The sequence below is a fragment of the Ambystoma mexicanum genome, chromosome 9, assembly GCF_040938575.1.
Source record: "Ambystoma mexicanum isolate Mex_15411 chromosome 9, UKY_AmexF1_1, whole genome shotgun sequence".
Taxonomy (NCBI): domain Eukaryota; kingdom Metazoa; phylum Chordata; class Amphibia; order Caudata; family Ambystomatidae; genus Ambystoma; species Ambystoma mexicanum.
Genome location: NC_090931.1, coordinates 835678089 through 835700985, shown reverse-complemented (window position 1 = coordinate 835700985; position 22897 = coordinate 835678089). Strand labels below are relative to the sequence as shown.

The 22897-nt window shown below is 46.6% G+C and overlaps 1 protein-coding gene across 21 annotated transcripts in view; it reads right to left on the bottom strand.

Annotated features, from left to right (window-relative positions):
- Positions 1-22897, bottom strand: part of UNC80 (unc-80 homolog, NALCN channel complex subunit) — a 3486058-nt gene that overhangs the window by 1407883 nt on the left and 2055278 nt on the right. For all 21 annotated transcript variants that reach the window (XM_069615884.1, XM_069615886.1, XM_069615890.1 and 18 more), the window contains one exon: positions 21447-21536. In XM_069615884.1, the coding sequence (XP_069471985.1) occupies positions 21447-21536 (90 nt within the window). The remainder of the gene's footprint in view (positions 1-21446; positions 21537-22897) is intronic.

The following is a 22897-nucleotide window of genomic DNA, read 5'->3' as shown; positions in this document are numbered from 1 at the left end:
TAATAAAGTGTGTCTTTATCGCCTTCTTAAAAGAGTACGTTCGGCAGTATACGAAAAGTTGAACGTAGTTTGTTCCAGAGAACAGGCGCACACACTTTGAAACTTGTTCTGCCAACGTTTTGTAGTTTAAAGCAGGATGGTAGAGCTTGTTCTCTCCATTAGATCTTAATGACATCAGTGCAGGAGCATCACGCAGACAATCAGTAAGATAGCTTGTGGTTTTCCCTGCTCAGCACTTATGCATAAGCGTAAGTATTTTGTGTGAGATCCTGTGGCGAACAGGAAGACAGTGAAGTGTTCTTCTGGCTTCCATAACATTTTCCTTTCTGCCTAGTCCACAGACCACCCTTATTGCGCTATTTGGTATAACCGGCAAGCTGTTAAAATTAGTTTATGATGTGCCTGCCAACAAACTGTTATAATAATCTATTTTCGGGTTGACCAAGGCCCTAGCAAGAAAATTCACATTCTTGTTAGACAAAAAACATCTAATCTGTTTGATCAGCTTGATAGTATACATGCAGGTTGATCTCAAATGTGCATATGTTTTTCATGGAGAGGTACGTGTCAAAATATACTCAAAGGGTCTTAACTGAAGACACAACAAGTATTATACAGTCAGCAATCTTCAACTGACAGTATCACTCATTTAGCTTATTCAGACGCTGAGCAGTTCCAACAATAAGCGTCTCAGGCTTGCCATCATTAAGCATGAGGGAATTCATCGCCATCCACGCCTGAACAAGAGAGTATGTTTTATTTATCATTGATGAGTCAAGAGCACAATTACCTGTCAGTATAAAAATACACTGCATGTCGTCGGCATAGTTGGTATATGTCACCCCAACACTTTCCAACAGGTCAAATAAAGGGCGGGTGTAGATGTTAAAGAGTGTTGTGGATAGACATTAATCGAGGGAAATGGTGGTGCCTTAAACTCATCAATTCCAACTCTTGATAGCCGTGGGCCAAGAAAGGATCCAGTCCAAGATGATGCTGCCTCAAAGCAATTAGTGAGCTTTGTCAGTCTCTCATGCAGCAAGGAGAGGTCCACGAGATCAAATGCTGCAGAGAGATCAAGAAGCATAAGAATGGCAGCCCTAACATTATCAATGACATCCATAAGGTTCGCCTCAAGTAGGGCAGTCTTGGTTCCATGCATTGGGGCTCATTACGAGTTTGCGGTATTTTGGCAGTAAATCCGCCAGAGTACCAGCAAAAAGAATTACTGATAACACCACTTGGTCAGGCCGTATTACCACTGGCGGTGCAATACCACCAGATTACAAGTAGCAGTTTGCTGTTGGAAATTCCCATTTAATAGAGTCCATAGGACTCAATAGTTTCTTTTTGTTGCTATTATTACCTCCAGTGGTATTACTGACAATTTTTGGCAGTAAAGTGGAGGCATTTTCTCCAGCTTGAAGCTGGCAGTAACTGTAAGGCCACTTACCTGGGGGGAGACGAGACGCTCCCGGTCCTGGCGGAGCTATCCGAGGTTTCGGTTAGCAGGGAGAGGAGTCTCCCGGCGCCCGAATCCTCGGATAGTATCCGCTGCGCGCATGCACCACAGCACGCGGAGTCCAACGGCTTGCGCTTCAAGCCTCGTTGTCGCTCCGGGGTTACGAGCTGCGCATTCGCAAGGCGGCCTGCGTTTCACGCCTCGGCTTCATGCCGAGGGATGTAAATAGCGGCTGTGTCGGGAAACGAATCGCGTCTTAACGCGGTTCGTTCCTGACCAGCCGTAGCAGCGCCTACCTTCTGTTTTGCTACAGTTTTGCCTCCAGCCTGGGTTCCTGTTCTTGGTCCTTTTCCTGCTTGCCTTCCTGGGTCCGGTCCACGTTGGCTCTCCCGGATTCCAGCCCTCTTTTGGGTTATTTGGGAGCCTTTCCTTGCTGCCTACCAGGAATCAGTCTCTCTTGCCTTTTGGACTCACCCTGCATTCGCTCACCCCTTGGTTTCTAAGACTTTCCTGCTACCATCGGCAAGCCATCCCTATACCCAGATCTCCTGCCTACTGGGTTTCCTTTTGCTCTCTGTGGTACCTTGCCCCTTCATGTTATCCAACCTATTGGTTGTCACCGCTCCCAGAAGAATCGGTACACTTACCTGGTACCTTTAGCCAGTGATCAGTCCTTCAGCCTGGCCTCTCCAGTACAGACATCATCCAAGAGTCCCGCCACTACAGGTGCTGTCCGACCCAGGGACACACACCTTAACAGATTAAGACGCCTACCAACCTGTACTGATCCAGGGATGGATGATATTGAGGAATTAAGAACTGAGATCCGAGCCTTACGAGCCGAGATGACGGCACTCCACCAAGAGAATTTGGCCTTACGGCAGATGGTTGTTCAAGGGTCCGGAGCAAATATAACGCCAGAGTCTGTGATGGCACAGACCAGCCCAGTGGAATTTGATGGAGATCCCAGACGAGTAGCAGAGTTCTGCAATCATTGCCGGATTCATTTTTTGTGTCGCCCAACCCATTTCAATCAGGACAAAGCCAAGGTTGGATATATATTAGGTAACCTGGTTGGGAATGCGTTGGCTTGGGCTATGCCCCTTGTTGTAGCCAAGAGTCCGATTTTGGAGGATTTTCTAGCCTTCGAGAAGGCCTTTTTGGACGTCTTCCAGTCACCAAATCTAGCAGCAACAGCACAGAACCAGTTAATGGACTTAAGACAAGGCACCAGTGATATCATTGCCTATATCAGTCGTTTCCGCCAGTTAGCCACAGATTCCCAGTGGCCAGAAGTTACCCAGAAAACCCTCTTTCGTAGAGGATTAAGGGAAGAGTACAAAGACGAATTGTTACATATCCCAGAACCTGAGACCTTACAGGCACTACAAGAACAAGTCCTACGTATTGATCATAGATTGACGGAGAGGCGAAATGAGCGACGCAGATCTGACAAACTGCTTCCCAGAATCTTGCCAGATATTCCCAAAGCCCAAGGCTCACAAGAACCAGCATCCGAACCCATGCAATTGGGAGCTCTGAGAGGACCCCTGTCAGAAGCTGAAAAGAAAAGAAGAAGAGATCTCCGGTTGTGCCTGTACTGTGGGGCCTCAGGGCATTACCTTTCTACGTGCCCACAACGTCCTCTCTGTAGGTCGGAAAACTAAACGACCTGTCGTATGTAGGGAAGGCGATGACAGGCCCCTCTTCTTGGATATCAGTCCTTCCAGAGAACGACCGGGAGAAACAACCCATGCAGCCAGTAGTCCTCATGACATTGAGGATCAATGTTACCTGTGCGAGAAATGACCCTGTAGAAGTCCTCGGGCTGCTGGATTGTGGGGCTTCCGGGAATTATATCGATGCTGACTTCGCAGCCAAGACCGGGATTGCTTTGTTAAAGAAAAGTTGCGCCTCCAAGGTGGAGGTCATTGATGGCACTCCTCTGTCTTCCGGACCGGTCCATCAGCATACTGGGACACTACAACTTCAAATCGAGGAGCACCGGGAATTGATTTCTCTTGACGCCATCAAGACTCCTTTGTATCCAATCATCCTGGGTTTGCCTGGGTTGTTACATCACAACCCCAGTATTAACTGGGAGACCAGGACACTGGAATTCTGTTCAGTCCGTTGCAAGCAGGAATGCTTTGACCACTATCATCCGGCTCTGAAGGCCTCGTCTTCCACTCAGACCGAAGAAGGTAACTGAATTGGTCTCTACTCGGTCACTACAATACCAACTGAATACAGGGAATTCCACGAGGTATTCCCTGATCCCAAAGAGATTCCATTGCCTCCGCATAGAAGCTTCGATTGTTCGATAGAGCTTCTTCCTAACACAACAATACCACATGGCAAGGTCTACTCCCTAACTGTGCAAGAAAAGGAAGCTCTCCAGGAATATCTACAAGATTGCCTACAAAAGGGATACATCGTACCCTCCACATCTCCTGCGGGATTTCCTTTGTTCTTTGTTAAGAAGAAGGAGGGCACTCTTCGGCCATGCATTGACTATCGTCAATTAAACAACATCACTAAGAAAGACCGGTACCCGCTCCCCTTGATACGCACCATTATGGAGTCATTACATGAAGCCCTGGTGTTCACTAAGCTGGACCTTAGAGGGGCCTATCATCTTGTGCGGATTCGAACCGGTGATGAGTGGAAAACCGCATTTAAGACTCCGATGGGCCATTACGAGTATCGCGTGATGCCATTTGGGTTGTGCAATGCCCCCTCCATATTCCAACGCTTTATGGATAACATCTTTGCTGATTTGATCGGAGTATCAGTCTGGGTTTATCTGGATGATATCCTTGTGTATTCCAAAGACCGCAATGAACACTTAGTTCAAGTCCAAGAGGTTCTCAAGAGGCTACAGCTGAACCATCTGTATGTCAAGCCTGAAAAGTGTCTTTTTCATCAAGCTCAAGTGGAGTTCCTGGGTTATGTCATCAGTGCTACGGGAATACATATGGACCCTGCGAAAGTCCGTGCCATCCTGGAATGGAAACCTCCCAGAGACCGACGATCCTTGCAACGCTTCCTTGGGTTTATAAACTTTTATCGGCGATTCATTCCATCATTTTCCAAATGGGCAGCCCCGCTCTCTAACTTGACCAGCAATAAGAGATCCTTTTCATGGGAACCGGAGGCCGCTGCTTCCTTTCTGCGGTTAAAAGAAGCCTTTAGCACCTCCCCCATTCTTCAACATCCACGGGAGGATAGACCCTACATTGTTGAAGCAGATGCATCGGATTATGCTGTGGGAGCAGTATTATTGCAATTGGATCCAGATGTAGAGATGGAGCTTCCATTAGCTTACTTTTCCAGAAAACTTACCGCCGGTGAGCGAAATTATCCCATCATCGAGAAGGAGCTCCTTGCCATCAAGACTGCTTTCGAAGAGTGGCGCCACCATCTATTGGGAGGACGTTTCCCTGTAGAAGTGCGTACCGACCACCGCAACCTACAGTTTCTACGTTCAAACATCACGTCAGGCGCGATGGGCCTTCTTCTTTTCGCAATTTGATTTCCACATCACATACATACCCCACAACAAGAACGTCAAGGCTGACGCGTTATCCCGCTCACTGGAGGATGACATAGCACAAGAAAACAAGGGAGAGCTTGTGCTAGCCCCGAAACACTTTCTTCTGGCTCTTACACCTTACCTACAGAGAGTCGCTCAGGAGACCGCTGCGGACCCGAGACGTACAACTTTATTGAAGAACCCGCAAGTGAGCGAAAAGGACGGCCTCCTGCTCTTCCGAAATAGATTGTACGTTCCCTCTGAAGAACTCCGTAGGGCCGTATTGCAAGGGCTACATGATTCTAAAGTTGCAGGACATCGTGGGGTACGCGCTACACAGGAGAAGATAGCCCGTCAATTCTGGTGGCCTGGCTGGGCTAGTCAAATCAAGCAATATGTGGAGACCTGTCCAGTATGTGCCCAGGTCAAGACACCTAGACAGAAACCTGTAGGCCTATTGCAACCCACTGAAATTCCACCTTACCCCTGGCACACACTTGCCACAGACTTTATCGTGGATCTGCCAAGCTCCGAGGGTCAGACTTGCATCATGGTAGTAGTGGACTGCTTCACCAAGATGGCACATTTCGTCCCCTTTCCGAAAATACCCACAGCTCCTCAGATGGCCCAGTCTTTCTTACAGAACATCTATCGTCTACATGGCTTGCCAGAGAAGATTATATCTGATCGAGGTTCTCAATTTGTATCCGCCTTCTGGGGTCAACTCTGTCGCCATTTGAGTATACACAGGGCTCTCAGCTCTGGCCACCACCCACAGACCAACGGGCAGACGGAAAGAACCAATCAGACTTTGGAACAATACCTACGCTGTTTCACTAATGCTTCCCAATCCAATTGGGTGTCTAATCTAGCTTTGGCAGAGGTAGCCTATAACAACTCCATGCACTCAACTACTGGGTTTAGCCCTTTCTATTGTTCTTCCGGCCTACACCCCAAACTCCTACCACTCTCACCCGTACAACCCAGTTCAGTTCCTTCAGCTGATCAGCTGATAGCCAATATACAAGGTTGTCATAGCCAGGTGTTGGGTGCCTTGCATATGGCAAAGGCGAGTATGAAAAAGGCTGCTGACAAGCATCGCATTCTTGGTCCGGTTTTTCAAGTAGGAGACCTAGTGTGGCTATCATCCAGAAATCTCCCGGCCCGAAACCTTCCCTTGAAACTGGCCCCTAGGTTCTTTGGTCCTTTTCGTATCATTAAACAAGTGTCGCCGGTGGCTTTTAGACTGGCTTTACCACCTTCATGGCGTGTTCACCCGGCCTTTCATGTGTCCCTGTTAAAACCCTGTCGTCCCGATTCCTTTGGTCGTTCCCACTCTCGACCAGCAGCCGTCGATGTTCAGGGAACGCCAGAGTTTGAGGTCCAGGAGATTTGTGACTCCCATTTTTTTAGGGGTAAATTGCAATTTCTAGTGGACTGGAAGGGCTATTCCCCCTGTGACCGCACCTGGGAACCGGTCGTTAATGTTCATGCCCCTCGTCTTGTTCGGGAGTTCTATCTCTCTCATCCTTGGAAACCCGGTTCTCCTGGTCTTCCTGTGGGGGGTTATGGTGTAAGGCCACTTACCTGGGGGGAGACGAGACGCTCCCGGTCCTGGCGGAGCTATCCGAGGTTTCGGTTAGCAGGGAGAGGAGTCTCCCGGCGCCCGAATCCTCGGATAGTATCCGCTGCGCGCATGCACCACAGCACGCGGAGTCCAACGGCTTGCGCTTCAAGCCTCGTTGTCGCTCCGGGGTTACGAGCTGCGCATTCGCAAGGCGGCCTGCGTTTCACGCCTCGGCTTCATGCCGAGGGATGTAAATAGCGGCTGTGTCGGGAAACGAATCGCGTCTTAACGCGGTTCGTTCCTGACCAGCCGTAGCAGCGCCTACCTTCTGTTTTGCTACAGTTTTGCCTCCAGCCTGGGTTCCTGTTCTTGGTCCTTTTCCTGCTTGCCTTCCTGGGTCCGGTCCACGTTGGCTCTCCCGGATTCCAGCCCTCTTTTGGGTTATTTGGGAGCCTTTCCTTGCTGCCTACCAGGAATCAGTCTCTCTTGCCTTTTGGACTCACCCTGCATTCGCTCACCCCTTGGTTTCTAAGACTTTCCTGCTACCATCGGCAAGCCATCCCTATACCCAGATCTCCTGCCTACTGGGTTTCCTTTTGCTCTCTGTGGTACCTTGCCCCTTCATGTTATCCAACCTATTGGTTGTCACCGCTCCCAGAAGAATCGGTACACTTACCTGGTACCTTTAGCCAGTGATCAGTCCTTCAGCCTGGCCTCTCCAGTACAGACATCATCCATGAGTCCCGCCACTACAGGTGCTGTCCGACCCAGGGACACACACCTTAACAGTAACTCCTCCACTTTACCTCCAGAAATTGCCGCTATTACCATCTCGTAATACAGTCGGATGTAATACCGGCAAACTTGTAGTATGGTGGTGCAGGAAAATGGAGAAAAACGGTATTACCTCCACTTGTTTCACGCATTGCCAAACTTGTAATGAGCCTCATTGCCCTGAAACCAGATTATGATGGCCAAAGAGACAGTTGCTTTCAAAGTATGCTTTCAAAGTATTCCTGAAACTCCCAGTAGGCCATTCTGTCCAAGATATTTTGGAGAAACTGTATGTTAGTGATAGGACGGTAATTCCTGGCTAACTCATGATCGAGGATCTCCTTTTTTAAGAGTGGGGTGACACAAACCTTTTTTATTTATTTATCTCTTTATGTTCTAAAAGAACCTTTACACAAATATTTTTAATCACAGTACAACTATATACAATTCATACTAATTGAAATCTTAATAAAAACATGTTATGATACAATCAATCACAAATCACCAATACTACAATGGTGTGCATCAACAGTGTCTTAATTAATTAACAATCGCAAAAACACTTTCCATTGCTACATACAACTTTTGGCTGTTTGCGGGACATCATCACCAGTTAGAAATGCAAATTCATCACTTACCATTTAACATAAAACCACTTGTCTTAACTTGTAATAACATAACTCAGCAATTTCGCTCTCAGATACTGCCCGAAAGTTGAACTTTGGTGAAGGGGTACCCTTGCACATTAATCTGGCGGTTTTTGATATTGTGTGGTGTTGCTCTATTTTCCTGGCAAATTCCATTTGAGTGTTCACACACCAACTATCACTCCTTGGGCACGAGCTGCCAGAGCTTTTGTTCCCTTCCAATTCTTTAAGAATAAAGAACATCTCCCTAGAGTTAGATTTTGCACGGAGGATTCAGTTATCATAGTTGTTCTTTTTTGGCAAGAAAAATTGCATTCTTATCACCTGCTGCAACAAGCTTATATGTGTTTTTGTCTCAGAACAATTCTGTTCACAAGATCTTTTTATTTTTCTATGCAAGATAACATTGCTGTTAAACCAGGTACTAATTTTAACTTTGCTTTTTATTACCCTGACTTTTTCCAGGGCCAACAATCAATCACTGTAGATGTAATCTCCTGAAATTGGCCTGCTAATACATCTACATCAGAGGAAGGAAGGCTTACTGATCAGCATCAGTGTGGTGGGATCAGCAAATGCCTCTGGAGAGATTTTCCTCAGGTGTCTCACCTTTGAAACAATATGGGGTTACTATTTACCTGTTTTAAAGGAGCACGGAGACAGGTGTCAAAAGATATTAGGAAATTATCCATCCACGGGGAGGGAGTAATAGAAAGAGAAGAGATCTGAAGATTGTAAGATAAGATCCAATCAAGCGTATTGCCTTCCCTGTGAGTAGAGGAGGAAATGTGCTGGCAGTAGCCCATAGCACTAAGCGCTGACCCCAATGCTATAGCCTCATGATGTAATTAATTGTGTGCACAAATGTTAAAATAACCCAGCATTGGGAGGCATGAATTCCATGAGCTCCAAAGCCCGGCCATGATCTCGGGGATGCAGTGAGGTGCTTTTGGCATCTCCAACAACGGACCCATTCTGAGAAGTGTCTCTGGGGTGCCTGGCCGAGTTTCGGCGCAATGGGTTGCTAGCTGCGCCCTGTTTTGTGCCTTGTCTTGCTAGCCAATCGGGCCCCCCTGCTATGGCAGCCACGTTTTATCTGACACTACCTGCATTGGACCTGCTGCAGGGATTCATCCCAGACCCAATGCCGCATCGGCCACCCTGCAGGGTGCTTGCGAGTCATCAGGGGTTTATGCAGCGCCTTCCTGCTGTGTTGCAGAGGCCTCCACCGCAGCCCTGGTGACCTGAGACCAGTGCTGAGGAGCGCAGGGACACCTCACTAATGCGGGCGCTTCCACAGAGAGTGCTCGCCTGGCTGCTTGGTGTTCTGCATTAGAGTCGATCCGCGCTACCAGTACGAGTCCTGGTGGAGTATGAGGCAGAGTTGTGCGGCACAGCAGGGCCTCGAAGATCTTCCAGAACTTGTGTGATTATGTTGGTCAGATGGTATGATTACTCGATATATAGCGGCTGACCCATTCCTCCGCGCCAAGTTTATTGGCCACTGCAGGGAGGAGGCTTCGACCTGCATTACTGGGAATCTCTGCAGGTTGGTGCATTGGCTAAAGCATGGAGCGCCTGGATATAGCTCTGTGTCTGCTCTACAGTCATCTACTACTCCCCCAGGAACCAAGGTTTGCGCAGCTGATTTTCCTTTTTCTGGGGCTGTATGGGTGCAGTTCCCTCGGTCTGCAGCACCCACTAGGCAAATTGTTTTGCGCACTGCTTACTCTTCCCCTGCTTCGTGGATTGTTTACAGCTTAGCAATTAGTCTTTTCTCCGGGAACAGAACTGCTTATCTTTTGAGGGGTCCCTACATGGCAGTAAGGCTCTCCAGCTGGCCTTAACATTGGACTCCCAATCTATTGATGAATTCACGGTCATTCTGCACAAGTGGTGTGTGTAGTCTTTGGCCGGACTGTGACACAGGACAATACTTAAAAATGAAGACCAGTAAATCTAAAGATAAACTTGCGACCTCTATTAAAGATTTGCTGCAGAGTCCCAGGTCAACTCCATTGGGGGTCTGCAAGTATGGAGCCATTTCTAGCATTGGATTACGACTCACAGCCAGCTCACGAAGGGGATATTGCACAGTTGCTACAATCCAAAAGGAAATGGCATTCACCCTTCAAGAGCTGAAAGGCTCTTTCCAAGAAATTGCACATAATGTTCAGCAGGCAGAACGTCGGCTGGGAGACTTGGAAACCGCTTTTTGCTATCCGGCCAATTCCTACGATCAGCTTGAAAAGAGAATGGCAGCGTGGAGATGCATACGGCGGTCGTGGATGAGCGGCTGCAAGAAGAAATCATGTTCTCATTTGTGTAATCACTTGTGAGGCCTTGGACCCGGGCTTGGAGGCATATGTGCAGGATCTCTTTCACAATATATTTTGGGAAGATGTGCAAGCGGATCTTACACTGGATCATACGCATAGGGTTTATTCCAGCTTCCAGCAAGGCCTAAACCTCCTCCCAGATGTACTGTCTAGAGTTCACTTCTTCCAGAGTAAGGAACTTACTTTCCAAAAAACCAAGACACAGCATGGCATAATGTTCAGAGGAGTTGAATTGCAGATATTCCAAAACCTAGCTCAAGGGACAATCCACAGTCGTTGCCAGATGCGGCCGCTCACTCAATGGCTGATGAGGAGAGGCATCTTAAAAATACTTAAAAATGAAGACCAGTAAATCTAAAGATAAACTTGCGACCTCTATTAAAGATTTGCTGCAGAGTCCCAGGTCAACTCCATTGGGGGTCTGCAAGTATGGAGCCATTTCTAGCATTGGATTACGACTCACAGCCAGCTCACGAAGGGGATATTGCACAGTTGCTACAATCCAAAAGGAAATGGCATTCACCCTTCAAGAGCTGAAAGGCTCTTTCCAAGAAATTGCGCATAATGTTCAGCAGGCAGAACGTCGGCTGGGAGACTTGGAAACCGCTTTTTGCTATCCGGCCAATTCCTACGATCAGCTTGAAAAGAGAATGGCAGCGTGGAGATGCATACGGCGGTCGTGGATGAGCGGCTGCAAGAAGAAATCATGTTCTCATTTGTGTAATCACTTGTGAGGCCTTGGACCCGGGCTTGGAGGCATATGTGCAGGATCTCTTTCACAATATATTTTGGGAAGATGTGCAAGCGGATCTTACACTGGATCATACGCATAGGGTTTATTCCAGCTTCCAGCAAGGCCTAAACCTCCTCCCAGATGTACTGTCTAGAGTTCACTTCTTCCAGAGTAAGGAACTTACTTTCCAAAAAACCAAGACACAGCATGGCATAATGTTCAGAGGAGTTGAATTGCAGATATTCCAAAACCTAGCTCAAGGGACAATCCACAGTCGTTGCCAGATGCGGCCGCTCACTCAATGGCTGATGAGGAGAGGCATCCAGTATAGATGGGGATACCCATTCCACATCATGGTCACCTACGAAGGGGTCCAGCACCGGTTTGTGTCTCTTGCTGCAGCATTGAAATTGTTCAAGATTCCCCAGGCTGATCTTCAACTGCCATAAGGCTTTGGGCGGAATGCTCCTCCAAAGGACTGGGCTAAAGGGCGCTCTTGGAAGAGCAGATGCAAGGATCGCAGGAGGCCTTCTATGGATAGACGAGAGCGAAGTGGAGAGTCATAAGAACCTGCATGAATGTAATGGATATGTCATATGTTCTTAGTTCCACTGGTTTGCAGGATGACTCTCCTTGGGTGATGCTCTCGCTGTTGTTGCTGTTATGTTATCTTATTTTTACGGCATCGACATAGTTACGTTGAGTTTAGGATCTTCAGACTATTTGGGCAGGGCATTAGGAGTACCCTGCCCTCCTTGGGTTCTTTGTTGACCCGATTTTTGTCCCACACAGAAATATCTTTTTTTGTTTTTTGATTTTGCTTTTGTTTCTTTATCCAAATTGTGAATGGTGCTGGTATTCTCTTTTCATGGTTGAGGTATGACGGTGTGGCTTTCTTCGTTAGAAGGGGATGAAATGTATCAGAACTATTCCTGCCGTTTTGTACGTTGTTTGGCTCTGTAATGTAGTAGGTGGTCAGGGCTGTGGGTCTGGTGAGTTCCAAAACATATATCTGAATGGGTGACTTCAAGGTAGTTTCATTAAATGTGCAGGGGTTTAATTTTCCTTGAAAATTGAAGTGTGTTGTCTAAGCTGATTGAGTTGATAGCTGACATTGCTCTCTTACAGAAGACGCATTATAACGGGCTGACTGGCCCAGACTTCTGTCAAAGTGGTTTTCTTCACATCCATCTAGGGGATGCAGATCTTACCTTATTTTCCATCTATGGCCTTAACCAATCCCAGGATGGTTTTTATGCTCAAACTGCCCCACATATTGCTCGGTTTCAGGAGTGGGAACTCATTCTGGAGTGGAGTGGGGGAATTTAATGTGGTACTGGATGGGGGGGCGGGGGCTGGACAGGTCTTGATGTAACCAGGTCTGAATCTCTTAGGCAGGCGTCGCAGCACCCTCCGTAAAGGAATTATACCTACTTTTCTCATGTCCACCGTGGTTACTTCCGACTGGATTTCTTTCTAGTCTCCCACTCTCTAGTTTCTAAAGTTGTTGAAACCATGATAGGGTTGGCAGTGGTCTTTGATCATGCTCCAATTATGCTTTGGGTAGATGCAATTGCTCTGGCGACCAGGAAAACTGCATTGTGGAAAACACATGACTATTTACTTTCCGATATAGCTTATAGAACTGCTATTGCTGAGAGGATTGCCTTATACTTTCAGGAAAATACCACTAGGGATGTACTGTTAGGCAGAAGCCTGTGCACTTCCCTCTGGGACCACTGCAAAAGATTTAAGACTACAGGTGTTTGGCAGTAAACCCACTTAGTAGCAGTCTGCACCACACAGATTCACTTGATAGCTGTGGCTGAGCAGTCAGACTTTCCTCAAGAAGAGTTAGGCAGTATACAGAGTATTCACAATAGGTCAAAAGAACATAGTAGAACAAGTAAACACTGACCAGAGCTTGGTGTAAAAGAGATATAATTATTTATTTAAAACCACATCTAGAAAAACACACAGGCACTAATAGTAAGCAATTCAAAAACACGGTCACTAAAAGATATACACTCCCTTAGAAGAATTTTAGACAAGTCTTAAGTAAAGCCCCACTTATTTTCAGACAGCGGTGAGCGCTTAACGCAGATGGCACTCTAATAATTTGTTTTAAAAGGGAGAGAAAAGCAGAGTATAATATGAAACAGATCCCAACACTTTCATAAGAACAAAACAAGAGAGGAAGGCAAGTAAAACCGTGAAGTTAGAGTTCAGGAGGCCGGATCCACTTTAAGAGGATCAGAACGAAATGTGTCCAAGGTCACACGGTTGAAGTGCACAAGAGTCTTGCAAAGGTTCAAAAATAGTTGGACCAAAAGAAAGGGACCAGTTAGAAGGTCAAGGCGGCCAGCCTAGTGCAGAAGGTTAAGGGATTATTATTACCTTGTATCAATCTTTAGAAAGGGAGGCCTGGCGGACACGGTACCTTAAAGTGGTGAGAATACTCCAGCGGGGGCAGTTGTTCCTGGCAGCGGATGCAAGTCGGTGCTTCGTCCGGGGAAAGAGAGGATCTCGTCGGGGAGGAAGACAGGAGTCCGTTGCACTGCCGGCGAAGAAACCAGCCGCGGAGTTCTCAGGTAAAAGGAGCGGTCCTTTTATTCGCGGTCCAGTGGTAAGTGGCTATCCGGTTGCCGGGGTGCTTGGCACGGGCAATTCGACCACAAGACGGCCTGGGATGCGAAGAGAAGAAGGTAAACTGGTTCTGCCCACCAGTCAGGGGAAGAAGCCTCTCCAGCCGGGAGATCTTCTCTGTTGTCGGGAAGTGGTGAGTCGGTTCCGCAGGGCTCCACCAGTGGTGTCGTCGTGGTAGGTCGGCTCAGCCTCTCCCTCGTCGGATTCTCAGGTCCTGTGGCGACTTCTGAAGTTCCAGTCCCCAAAGCCCTGCTTTTATGCAGCACACCCCCATTCACTCAGCCTAGCTCTCAATCAAACATGCTAAGTGATGAGCCGGCCGGCTCACCACTTGGGCCAATCACACAAGAGTGCGACTTGAGTTACCAAGGTAACTCAGTCCAGGGTGCCTAAACCCCCTCCCACACCCCATGTGGTACCCAGACAGAGTGGCACCACTTTCGGAGGCTTCTGTGGAGAAGCCCACCAAAAAGTGGAACAAAGGGCTCGACTTGGGTTGGAGTCACAGAAGAGAACACAAACGCCATTTTAGAATCGAGTCCTGACAAAAAATACCAACTGGCTAATTAATATTAAATAAATAAACCAGCTGTATGTTCGAGTCTATGAGAATTAAAATAATTAAAGTTGGTAGCCTCGAACAATGGGAAAATCCCATAGGGATATATTCGCGGTTGGATATAAAAAGTAGTATCCACTGCCACCAGCCAAAACTGGATCAGGGGGGACGGAGACGTGCCCCCTCAACTAACAGACCCCGGGGCAATCGAATTGCCCGGACCAGTACGTCCACAATATGATGGTTTGTACTGGTTTCTGTTCATAATTTGGGACTAGTAAAGCCAATGGTGACTTTACATGCCCTGGGAGAAAGTAGTCAGTCCCAGAGTATGGAGTCTATGATGGGGTGTCACTATGACACCCCTGTGTTACTGCACGCAGGGTGCTGTGTAACACACATAGTAAAAACACATGAGACCCTATGGAGTAAAGGACCCCATAGCCCATAAAACACATTAACAGTCAAAGGAACACCATAAATCATGTCCAAGAGTGGGAGAAAAAGAGTCTCACTCTTGGCAGGAGAAAAAAACCAAACTCCAGAAATCCAGCACTAGGTTAGGAAATTCAGCCTAAAGAGAGAATTCTCCCTAACACGTACCGATTGCGACGGTCTGATATGCTCTTAAATCCACATTGCGCGCCAAGCTTATTAGCTTGGCCTCCGCGACGAAGCGGGGGCTGATGTCTCAGAGGTAGGCTGCTGCGAAGTGTGTTCCTCCTATGGAATTGCAATTTAAAAGGCATTGGGGGGGGGCACATGGTTCCATATGTGGTGGGGATGTCCGGTCATTCAGATGTACTGGTCGGAACTGCTCAGCTGGATTAAGGATATAGAAGGGTACTGCCCGTCTCAACTCCCACTGGAAATCCTCCTGGGTACTCCCATGCCGGAGACTGAACAGAACGCATTCCCGAGGGTCATCAGGGCCATGTTGAGGGCGGGGAGGTTGGCACTGGCCCAAAAGTGGAAAAGCGCTCTAGCGCCATTGAAGGAGGAGTGGCTTTGCAAATTAAGGTCGATTTTCACCTATGAAAAGCTTACAGCAATAAAAAATGATACTGTGTCGGAATTTGCGCAGGAATGGACCGCAATTCTCCTTCATGATGACTGCATTTCAATGCGTCTGTAAAATACGACCTATTACATATCCATTTTACTCATCCCACCACCGGCCCCAGGGACCAAGTTCGGCCCCCAGACTGCTCAGAACCAATCCGACCCCACTATGTCAAAGTGTATGACAAATAACACAATGATGTTTTAATGTTCTCTCTGCAGCTTCTATAACCTGCAAAACCTCAAAACTTGTTATGTTGAAAAGTTGGGGGGGTGGAGAGGAAGGGGGGAGGAGGGATGGGAATAAAATATAAAAATACTGACATTTATGTTTGCTTATTGTATTGTTGGCAGGGACCGCTTGTGCACCCTCCCTTATCTGTATAATGTCAATAAAAACAAAGTTTGGGGTACACAAAGGGTTTATAGGCAGTTGAAAATTGCCAGATCTGAATTTAAGGCAATCTGGGCATTGGATATCTCCCACAAATGACTCCAGGCTAAGCAGTTTTACTTTAGCACTTCCATTAAAGCCTTGCGTATCCTGGCCTATACACTGAAGGCCCAGAGGGTTAAGAATACTATTTATTTATTTATTTATTTGGCACTTGTAAGGTACTTATACATCAAGCAATTTGTGTTTCAAAGCACCCGAAAGGCAAGGGAAGGAAACACAGGAAGCAGCAAGACAATGGAAAAATGCAAAATACAAAAGCGGTCCTACTAGGCCTTGTGAACATTTGGATCGTGCAAGTGCAGGGAGAGAGAAGGGACAGGGGAAGAGGGGAAGTGCTAGGGATCCCATAGAGGGGTGAATTCCAGGGGGATAGTTGTAAGGCAACAGGTAAGTGCAAGAGTCAGTTGCGAAGGCAACAAGTAAGTGCCAAGTAGTGACCACAAGATGGGGGAAGGGTCACCAGCCCAAGAATAAGTGCAGACCCATGAGGCAACAGGCCAAGTGGTGCCCAAAGGCAAGTGCAGTGGCGAGCGGATGCTGCGGGCGATAGGACAGAGGGCCAGGACCCAGACGGACACAAAGGTCCAGGCCACCAATCAACAGCTAGTGTATGGAATAGCACAGGAGGGGGTGCGAGAAGGAGGAGGATAAGAGGAAAGTCTTGAGGCGTTTGTGGAATTTGAGAAGATCCACCTCAAGACGCAGAGAAAGGGGGAGGCTGTTCCAGAGGAGGGAGCCAGCTGAGGAGAGGGAACAGCCACCCACTCTCTGCTTAAAGAAGTGCTTGACAAGCAGAGAGTTGGAGCCGGAGGATCTGAGGGATCTGAAAGGAGAGTACTTGGTGAGAGCAAGTTGCAGATAGCGTGGTCCCCGGCCCGAGACAGCCTTGTGGATGATGCAGAAGGATTTAAATGTGATCCTTGCAGCAACTGGGAGCCAGTGGAGACATTTTAGAACTGGAGAGATACAGTCCCTGGGCTTAAGGGCAAGGATAAGTCTTGCAGACCTATTCTGGATTAACTGGACGGGGCGGACAGAGGTAGAAGCTAGATTGAGGAAGAGGCTGTTGCAGTAGTCCAGCCTGGAGAGTACCAGAGCTCTTGTGACATTGAGTTTCTGGGCGAAGGTGAGAAAGGAGTGGATGTCCCTGAGTAGGTAGAGTTGGAAATGGGCCTTCTTGGCAAGGTCCAAGATGTGAGAAATAAAAGAGAGAGAGGAGTCGAAGATAACGCCCAGGTTCCTGGCCTCAGAGGAAGGAGCAGGGGGAAAGCCCATTGAGGGTGGCCAGAGTGAAGGGAGAAAAGAGGGAACAGGAGTCCAGATAGGAATAATCTCAGTCTTGCTGGCATTGAGACAGAGGTCGTTGGAGGTACACCAAGACGGAATAGCAGACAGGCAGTCAGGGATGACAGAGGAGGTTAGAAGAGATGCAGAGGTCTGAAGAAGAGTTGAGTGTCGTCTGCATAACACTGGAAGTGTGGTAAAAACGAGGAGATAAGGTGAGCAAGAAGAGCGAGATAGATGTAAAATAGCCAGGGCGAGAGAATAGATCCCTGCAGAACACCACAGATGGAGATAGAGGTGGGTAAGGAGAACGAACCCAGGGTAGCCTGGTAAGGATGGACAGTGAGGAAGGAGGTCAGCCACTCCAATGGCCGCTCCGAGATACCAAGCCGTTTTATGAGGATGGAGTGGTTCACCATGTCAAAAGCTGAGGAGAGATTGAGTAGCAGCAGAGAGTGGCAGTAGCATTGAAGTGGTTGTAGAGGTAGAAGGGAAGTAGTATAAGTAAAAGGTGGTGGTGGTAGAGAGGTGGTAGTGGTGGGAAGTAGTATTGGAGTAGGAGCAAGAAGGTAGTAGTAGTAGCCGAGGAGTATTAGGACTAAGGAGGTAGCTTAGGAGGAAGAAGAGGAAGAAGAGGAAAGAACAACACAGGAGAGAGAGTAGGCGGTAGTGATGGTAGAGAGTGGAAAAATTAAGAAGTAAGAAGAGAAGTAAGATCAAAGGGTGGAGGAAGGAAGGCGGAGTGTGAGATTCAAGGGATAGCAGATGGTTGGGAGAAGAAAAACATTGGGATGCAGTTTAGCAGAATGACATGTGAGCTTGTGTGTGGTTGGGAAATAGGTGGTAAAGAGCGGAAGAAGGCACCAGCCCTAAATCCCTAAGAATGCTAAACAGGCTAGGTAATGGAAAACTAGAGGGCCCCCAGGGAGTCGGATAGCCAGCGTGTTAGGGAGAATCCTAGACAGAAAAGACAGAAAGGGGGTCAACTTTCAATATAACGACGATCCCAGTCATGGACGCCTGGGCTATGCAGGAGAGAAAGGCTGGGAAAATTGAGTTAGAGGGATGGCGATAGCACCAAAACCCCAGAAGACCCCAGAAATACCTGAATCCATCATCCAGTTTTGTTTGTTTTAAGTTCAATAAACACCCTTGGACTTACATCCAGAGTCACAGTGGTTATTTGTGAGTGGGGGCCACCTCATCACAATGAACAAATACACCATGCCTAAACATGTTTTAATGCTGCAGCCTGTTAGGGAGAATTCTCTGTTTAGGCTGAATTTCCTAACCTAGTGAGTCCCCCAGCAGCTTTGCTGGATTTTTGGGGTTTATTTTTTCTCCTGCCAAGAGTGAGACTCTTTTACCCTCACTCTTGGACATGACTTGAGAGTGTTTCTGTGACTTGCTATGTGCTTATGGGCTAGGGGGTATTTTATCCCCATAGGCTATCATTGGTTTTTGAATGTGTGTTACACAGCACCCTCAGTGCAGTAACACAGGGGTGTCATAGAGACCCCCAAACATAGACTCCACACCCTGGGACTGACTACTGTCTCCCTGGGTCTGTAAAGTCACCATTGACTTTACTAGTCTTAACTTAGGAACTTAACCAGTACAAACCATCTTACTGTGGAAGTACTGGTAGGGGCAATTAGATTTCCCCTGGGTCTGTTGTCGAGGGGGTACTGTCCCGTCCCCCCTCGCCGAGTTCTGGCTGGTGGCAGTGGATACCACGGAAATATTCCACCGGAATATTTCCCAATGGGATTTCCCATTGTTTTTAATACACCACTTTTTGGTGCAATGTTAAAGATACCGCCGGTTTATTTATTTAATATAAATTCACCGGTTGGGATTTTTTGCCAGAACTCGCCGCCAAAATGGCGTCTAGGTTCACTTCAGTAACCCTGAACCCGAGTCGAGCCTTTGTTCCACTTTTGGCGGGCTTCTGCACAGAAGCCCTCCACAGTGGTGCCATTCTGTCTGAGTACCACAGGGGGTATGGGAGGGGGTTTAGGCACCCTGGACTGAGTTGCCTTGCCAACTCATGTCGCGCTCTGGTGTGATTGGCCCAAGTGGTGAGCCACCCCGCTCACCACTTAGCTTGTTTGAGTGACAGCTAGGCTGTATGAATGGGGGTTTGCTGCATAAAAGCAAGGTTTTTGGGACTGGTTCTTCAGAAGTCACCACAGGACCTAAGAAGCCGAAGAGGGAGAAGCCGAGCCGACCTGCCAAGACGACACCACCGGTGGAGCCCTGCGGAACCGTCTCACCACTTTTTCCGACGACAGAGGAGATCTCCCGCCGGAGAGTCTCCTTCCTTTAACTGGTGGGGACAACCAGTTGCTGCCTTCTTTTCGCTGTCCCGAAGCATCTCGTGGCCGCCTTGCCTGTGCCAAGCACCCCGGCAACCGGGATACCACTTTTTACCTCAACCGCGAAAGAGGGGTAAAATCCTTTGTGACCGGAAAACTCCACGGCTGGTCTCATCCCTGGTAGTGCAACGACCTTCAGCTTTCCTCCACGTCGAGATCATCTCTTCCTCGGGACGACGCCGCGACTTGCACCCACTACCAGGAACAACTACCACCGCTGGAGGATCCTTTCCACTTTTAAAGGTACTGTGTTCCGCCCGGCTTCCCTTGCCACCGATTGTACGGGGTAGATTTAGCCCTCGGCTCTCGAACCTGGGTAAGCCTGGGACACCCTAACTAAACTTTTTCTAAATTCAGTAAAACCTTTTCTACTCACCTGCAAAGACTTGTGACATTGTGTGATCTTGGGCATATTTTCGCCTGGCTCTCTCTAAAGCGGGCCACGAACCAATTCTCCTTGTTCCACAATTGACTGCCTTTTCTAACCTTATGTGAAAAGTGTTTTACCTTGCTGCTTTCATTACTTCTGCTTTTTCCCTCCCTTTTCTAATAACTTGTTGGAGTGCCATCTGACGTTAAGCGCTCACCTCTGTTTGGAAATAAGTGGTGTTAACTTAGACTTGTCCAACAAATGACTAGGGATGTACATATAAGTAATAGTGACTGTGTTTTGACTTACTTACCTTTTTCTGTGCTAGTGTAATTTATGAGTGTGCCTTTAAAATAAATAAGTATATACTTTTACCCCTAGCTCTGGTCAGTGTTTGCTTGTACTACTGTGCCTCTGTACCTATCCTGTATCCTCTATATACTGCCTAACTCTTCTTGAGGGAAGTCTGACTGCTCAGCCACAGCTACCACAGTGAATCTGTGTGGTACAGACTGCTACCAAGTGGGTTTACTGCCAACACCTGTAGTCTTAAATCTTTTGCAGTGGTCCCAGAGGGAACTGCACAGGTTTCTGCTTAACACAGCCATCTACCCACCAATACATGTTCTTAATGGGACTGTTAGTTGTTGCAGTCTTCAACTTTTTAAATAGAAGTTGGTGGGCTCTTTTGCTATCTTTTCCCTCTGAGCAGCTAGCTTTTTTCTCTACAGCTGTTTCCCGCTTTTAAGGGGTGTCTGATGTTACTTCTCGCACTCTTTTCTTGGGCAGCTAAATCTGATTCCCATTTCTTGGCATCTGCTACCAAGTGCAGCCTTTTAAAAGTAATACTCATTAATTTGATTCTAAGGTTCACCTTCTCAATGTTCACGAAATCCTCAACTTCAGACGTGGTAAAAGATACAGTGGCAGGAAGATTGGAAATAGTAGGAGCCCTTACGTCCCCATAGGCCTGCCATACTTAAAGCAGCAGAGGTGAATTATTGCAAATCAATAATACTTTTTTAATTAGCTTTGTGGCCTTTTGGTATTCAGATGCTTGGCAATACAGAATTCCTTAGGTTTGCCAGACTAAAGCTTGTTTAGGGCCTCTCCTATGAAGGTTTCCATATTTCAAATTACTTCACTCACAGTAAGCTTTATTTAATGCAATAGTATTGTGCGGGTCTGCTGGTTGCCACCTTTGTGATTCTTCCCTGAGTCTTTGTATGTGTCGCTCACTGTTGCCACCACTTTGTTAGGAGGGTTTTTCAGAACCCCTACCAACTACTGGTGCAGGGTTCTGGGAATCCAGCCTTAGTGGGCCTGTACGGTTTGCACAAACTCTAAACCTCATTATTCAGTAGCTCTAACAAGTGAAAGTTCGGTTAGACTTTGTTAAAATCTTACTGAGCTGCTGAGGTTGGCTTCCCAGAACCGTAGACCAGTAGTTGTTCTTAAAAACTCTCCTAACAACTCCACATACATATTGCAATAATTTTTCACAATTTTAAAAAAGCTAAGAAATATGATAGATTTGATATTAAATAGCATGATTTGCTACATTATAGTTTAATGTTTCCAAGAAATTGCCCTAGATTTTAAGGCGATATGTGCATATGAAGATAAATTGTACCTTGTTATAATGAATTAGATTCCATCGTTTATCCATCAGAAAGTACTGGGCCGACTGGGACTCTGCAATGTTGAAGAACTCAAGGCATTCCTGAAACGAGACAAATACCACATAATCAGTATGACTATTCCAGTATGAAAGATTTTTATTTACAGCCTAAAACATACAAGGCATCCAATAATTACAGTGAATACAGCTGGGCATAGTTATAATGAGAAATATTAACGAACATGAAAATGAATTCAAATAGATGTATGCCAAGTATACATATAAAGTCAGTGTAAGGGAAACTTAACATGTTCGAATATGTGTATACACATATTATATGATAAAACAGGAACAGAGCTAACATGAAAAGAAAATGACAAACATCCACAAAAGGGAGTGGGGGATGGAAAGGACATACAGAAACATCAAGCATAGAACTTTGCTTGATTATTAGTTGGGGGCTACACTGGATAAGAATCCAAGAAAATGTTGCCACTTCAACTCATGCTTTAGTAGTAGAGAGGGAGAAGAGGCATGACCTCTTTCCATCCTACGGATATTACAAATGGAATTCCACCACAATTTATAATTATTGCGGTCTAGATTGTTCCAGTTAGCCGTTATAGTCTGGATTGCCACTAAAATAAGATCAAACAAATAACAAGCATTGTTGTCTAAAATATCATATAATATTGCACTTCCTAAGAAGAGGAATTTAAAACAAAAATCTTGTAAGTGAAAAATACGCTTGAAAGTGCAACATGTATGAATTCAACAAACATTTGTTTAAATGAGCCCCGAGGTTGAAGGAAGCTCCAACATCTATCAATCCGTGCAGTTTTACATTTGAAGAGCGATAGAGGAGTAATAAAATCTCTATGATGGAAAAACTATAAGGTTTGAAGCAGGCTGGCAGATCTGGAAACTTTGGAGATACTTTGCCACACTAAGTGCCAGCACGGTTGGTTATCTGGTAAAGTGCAATCCTGCTGCCATGCAATATAAGAGTGCCACACAGTTCCAGAGGAGGATATTTCAGAGAGCGCTTTGGAGAAAAGAGAGGCAGCAATATTAGGATTTAACATATGTTGCATTCTCTCTTCATTAGGAGTATTAGACCTACATATTAATGCATCATAGTTTTCCATAATAGCATTGATAATAGTCATATATTGCTGCATATAGGAGACTGGTATATGGAAGTTGGAAGCAAATTTGTTAAAGGTGACTGGAGCTCTTTGTACAAAAAGCAGACTAATATACTTAATAGCCCGAGATAGCCATGGTTTACACAAAATAGACCTTCCATTAACGCTTATTAATGAGTTAAACCAAATATATGGTGAGATGAAATGAGAGGATTTTGAAACTGAAGGAAACATGTAGGTTCTAACATATCGGGCAGATAATCTAATACTTATACAATTTACAAATCTATGTTTACCCTTGATGATGTAACAATC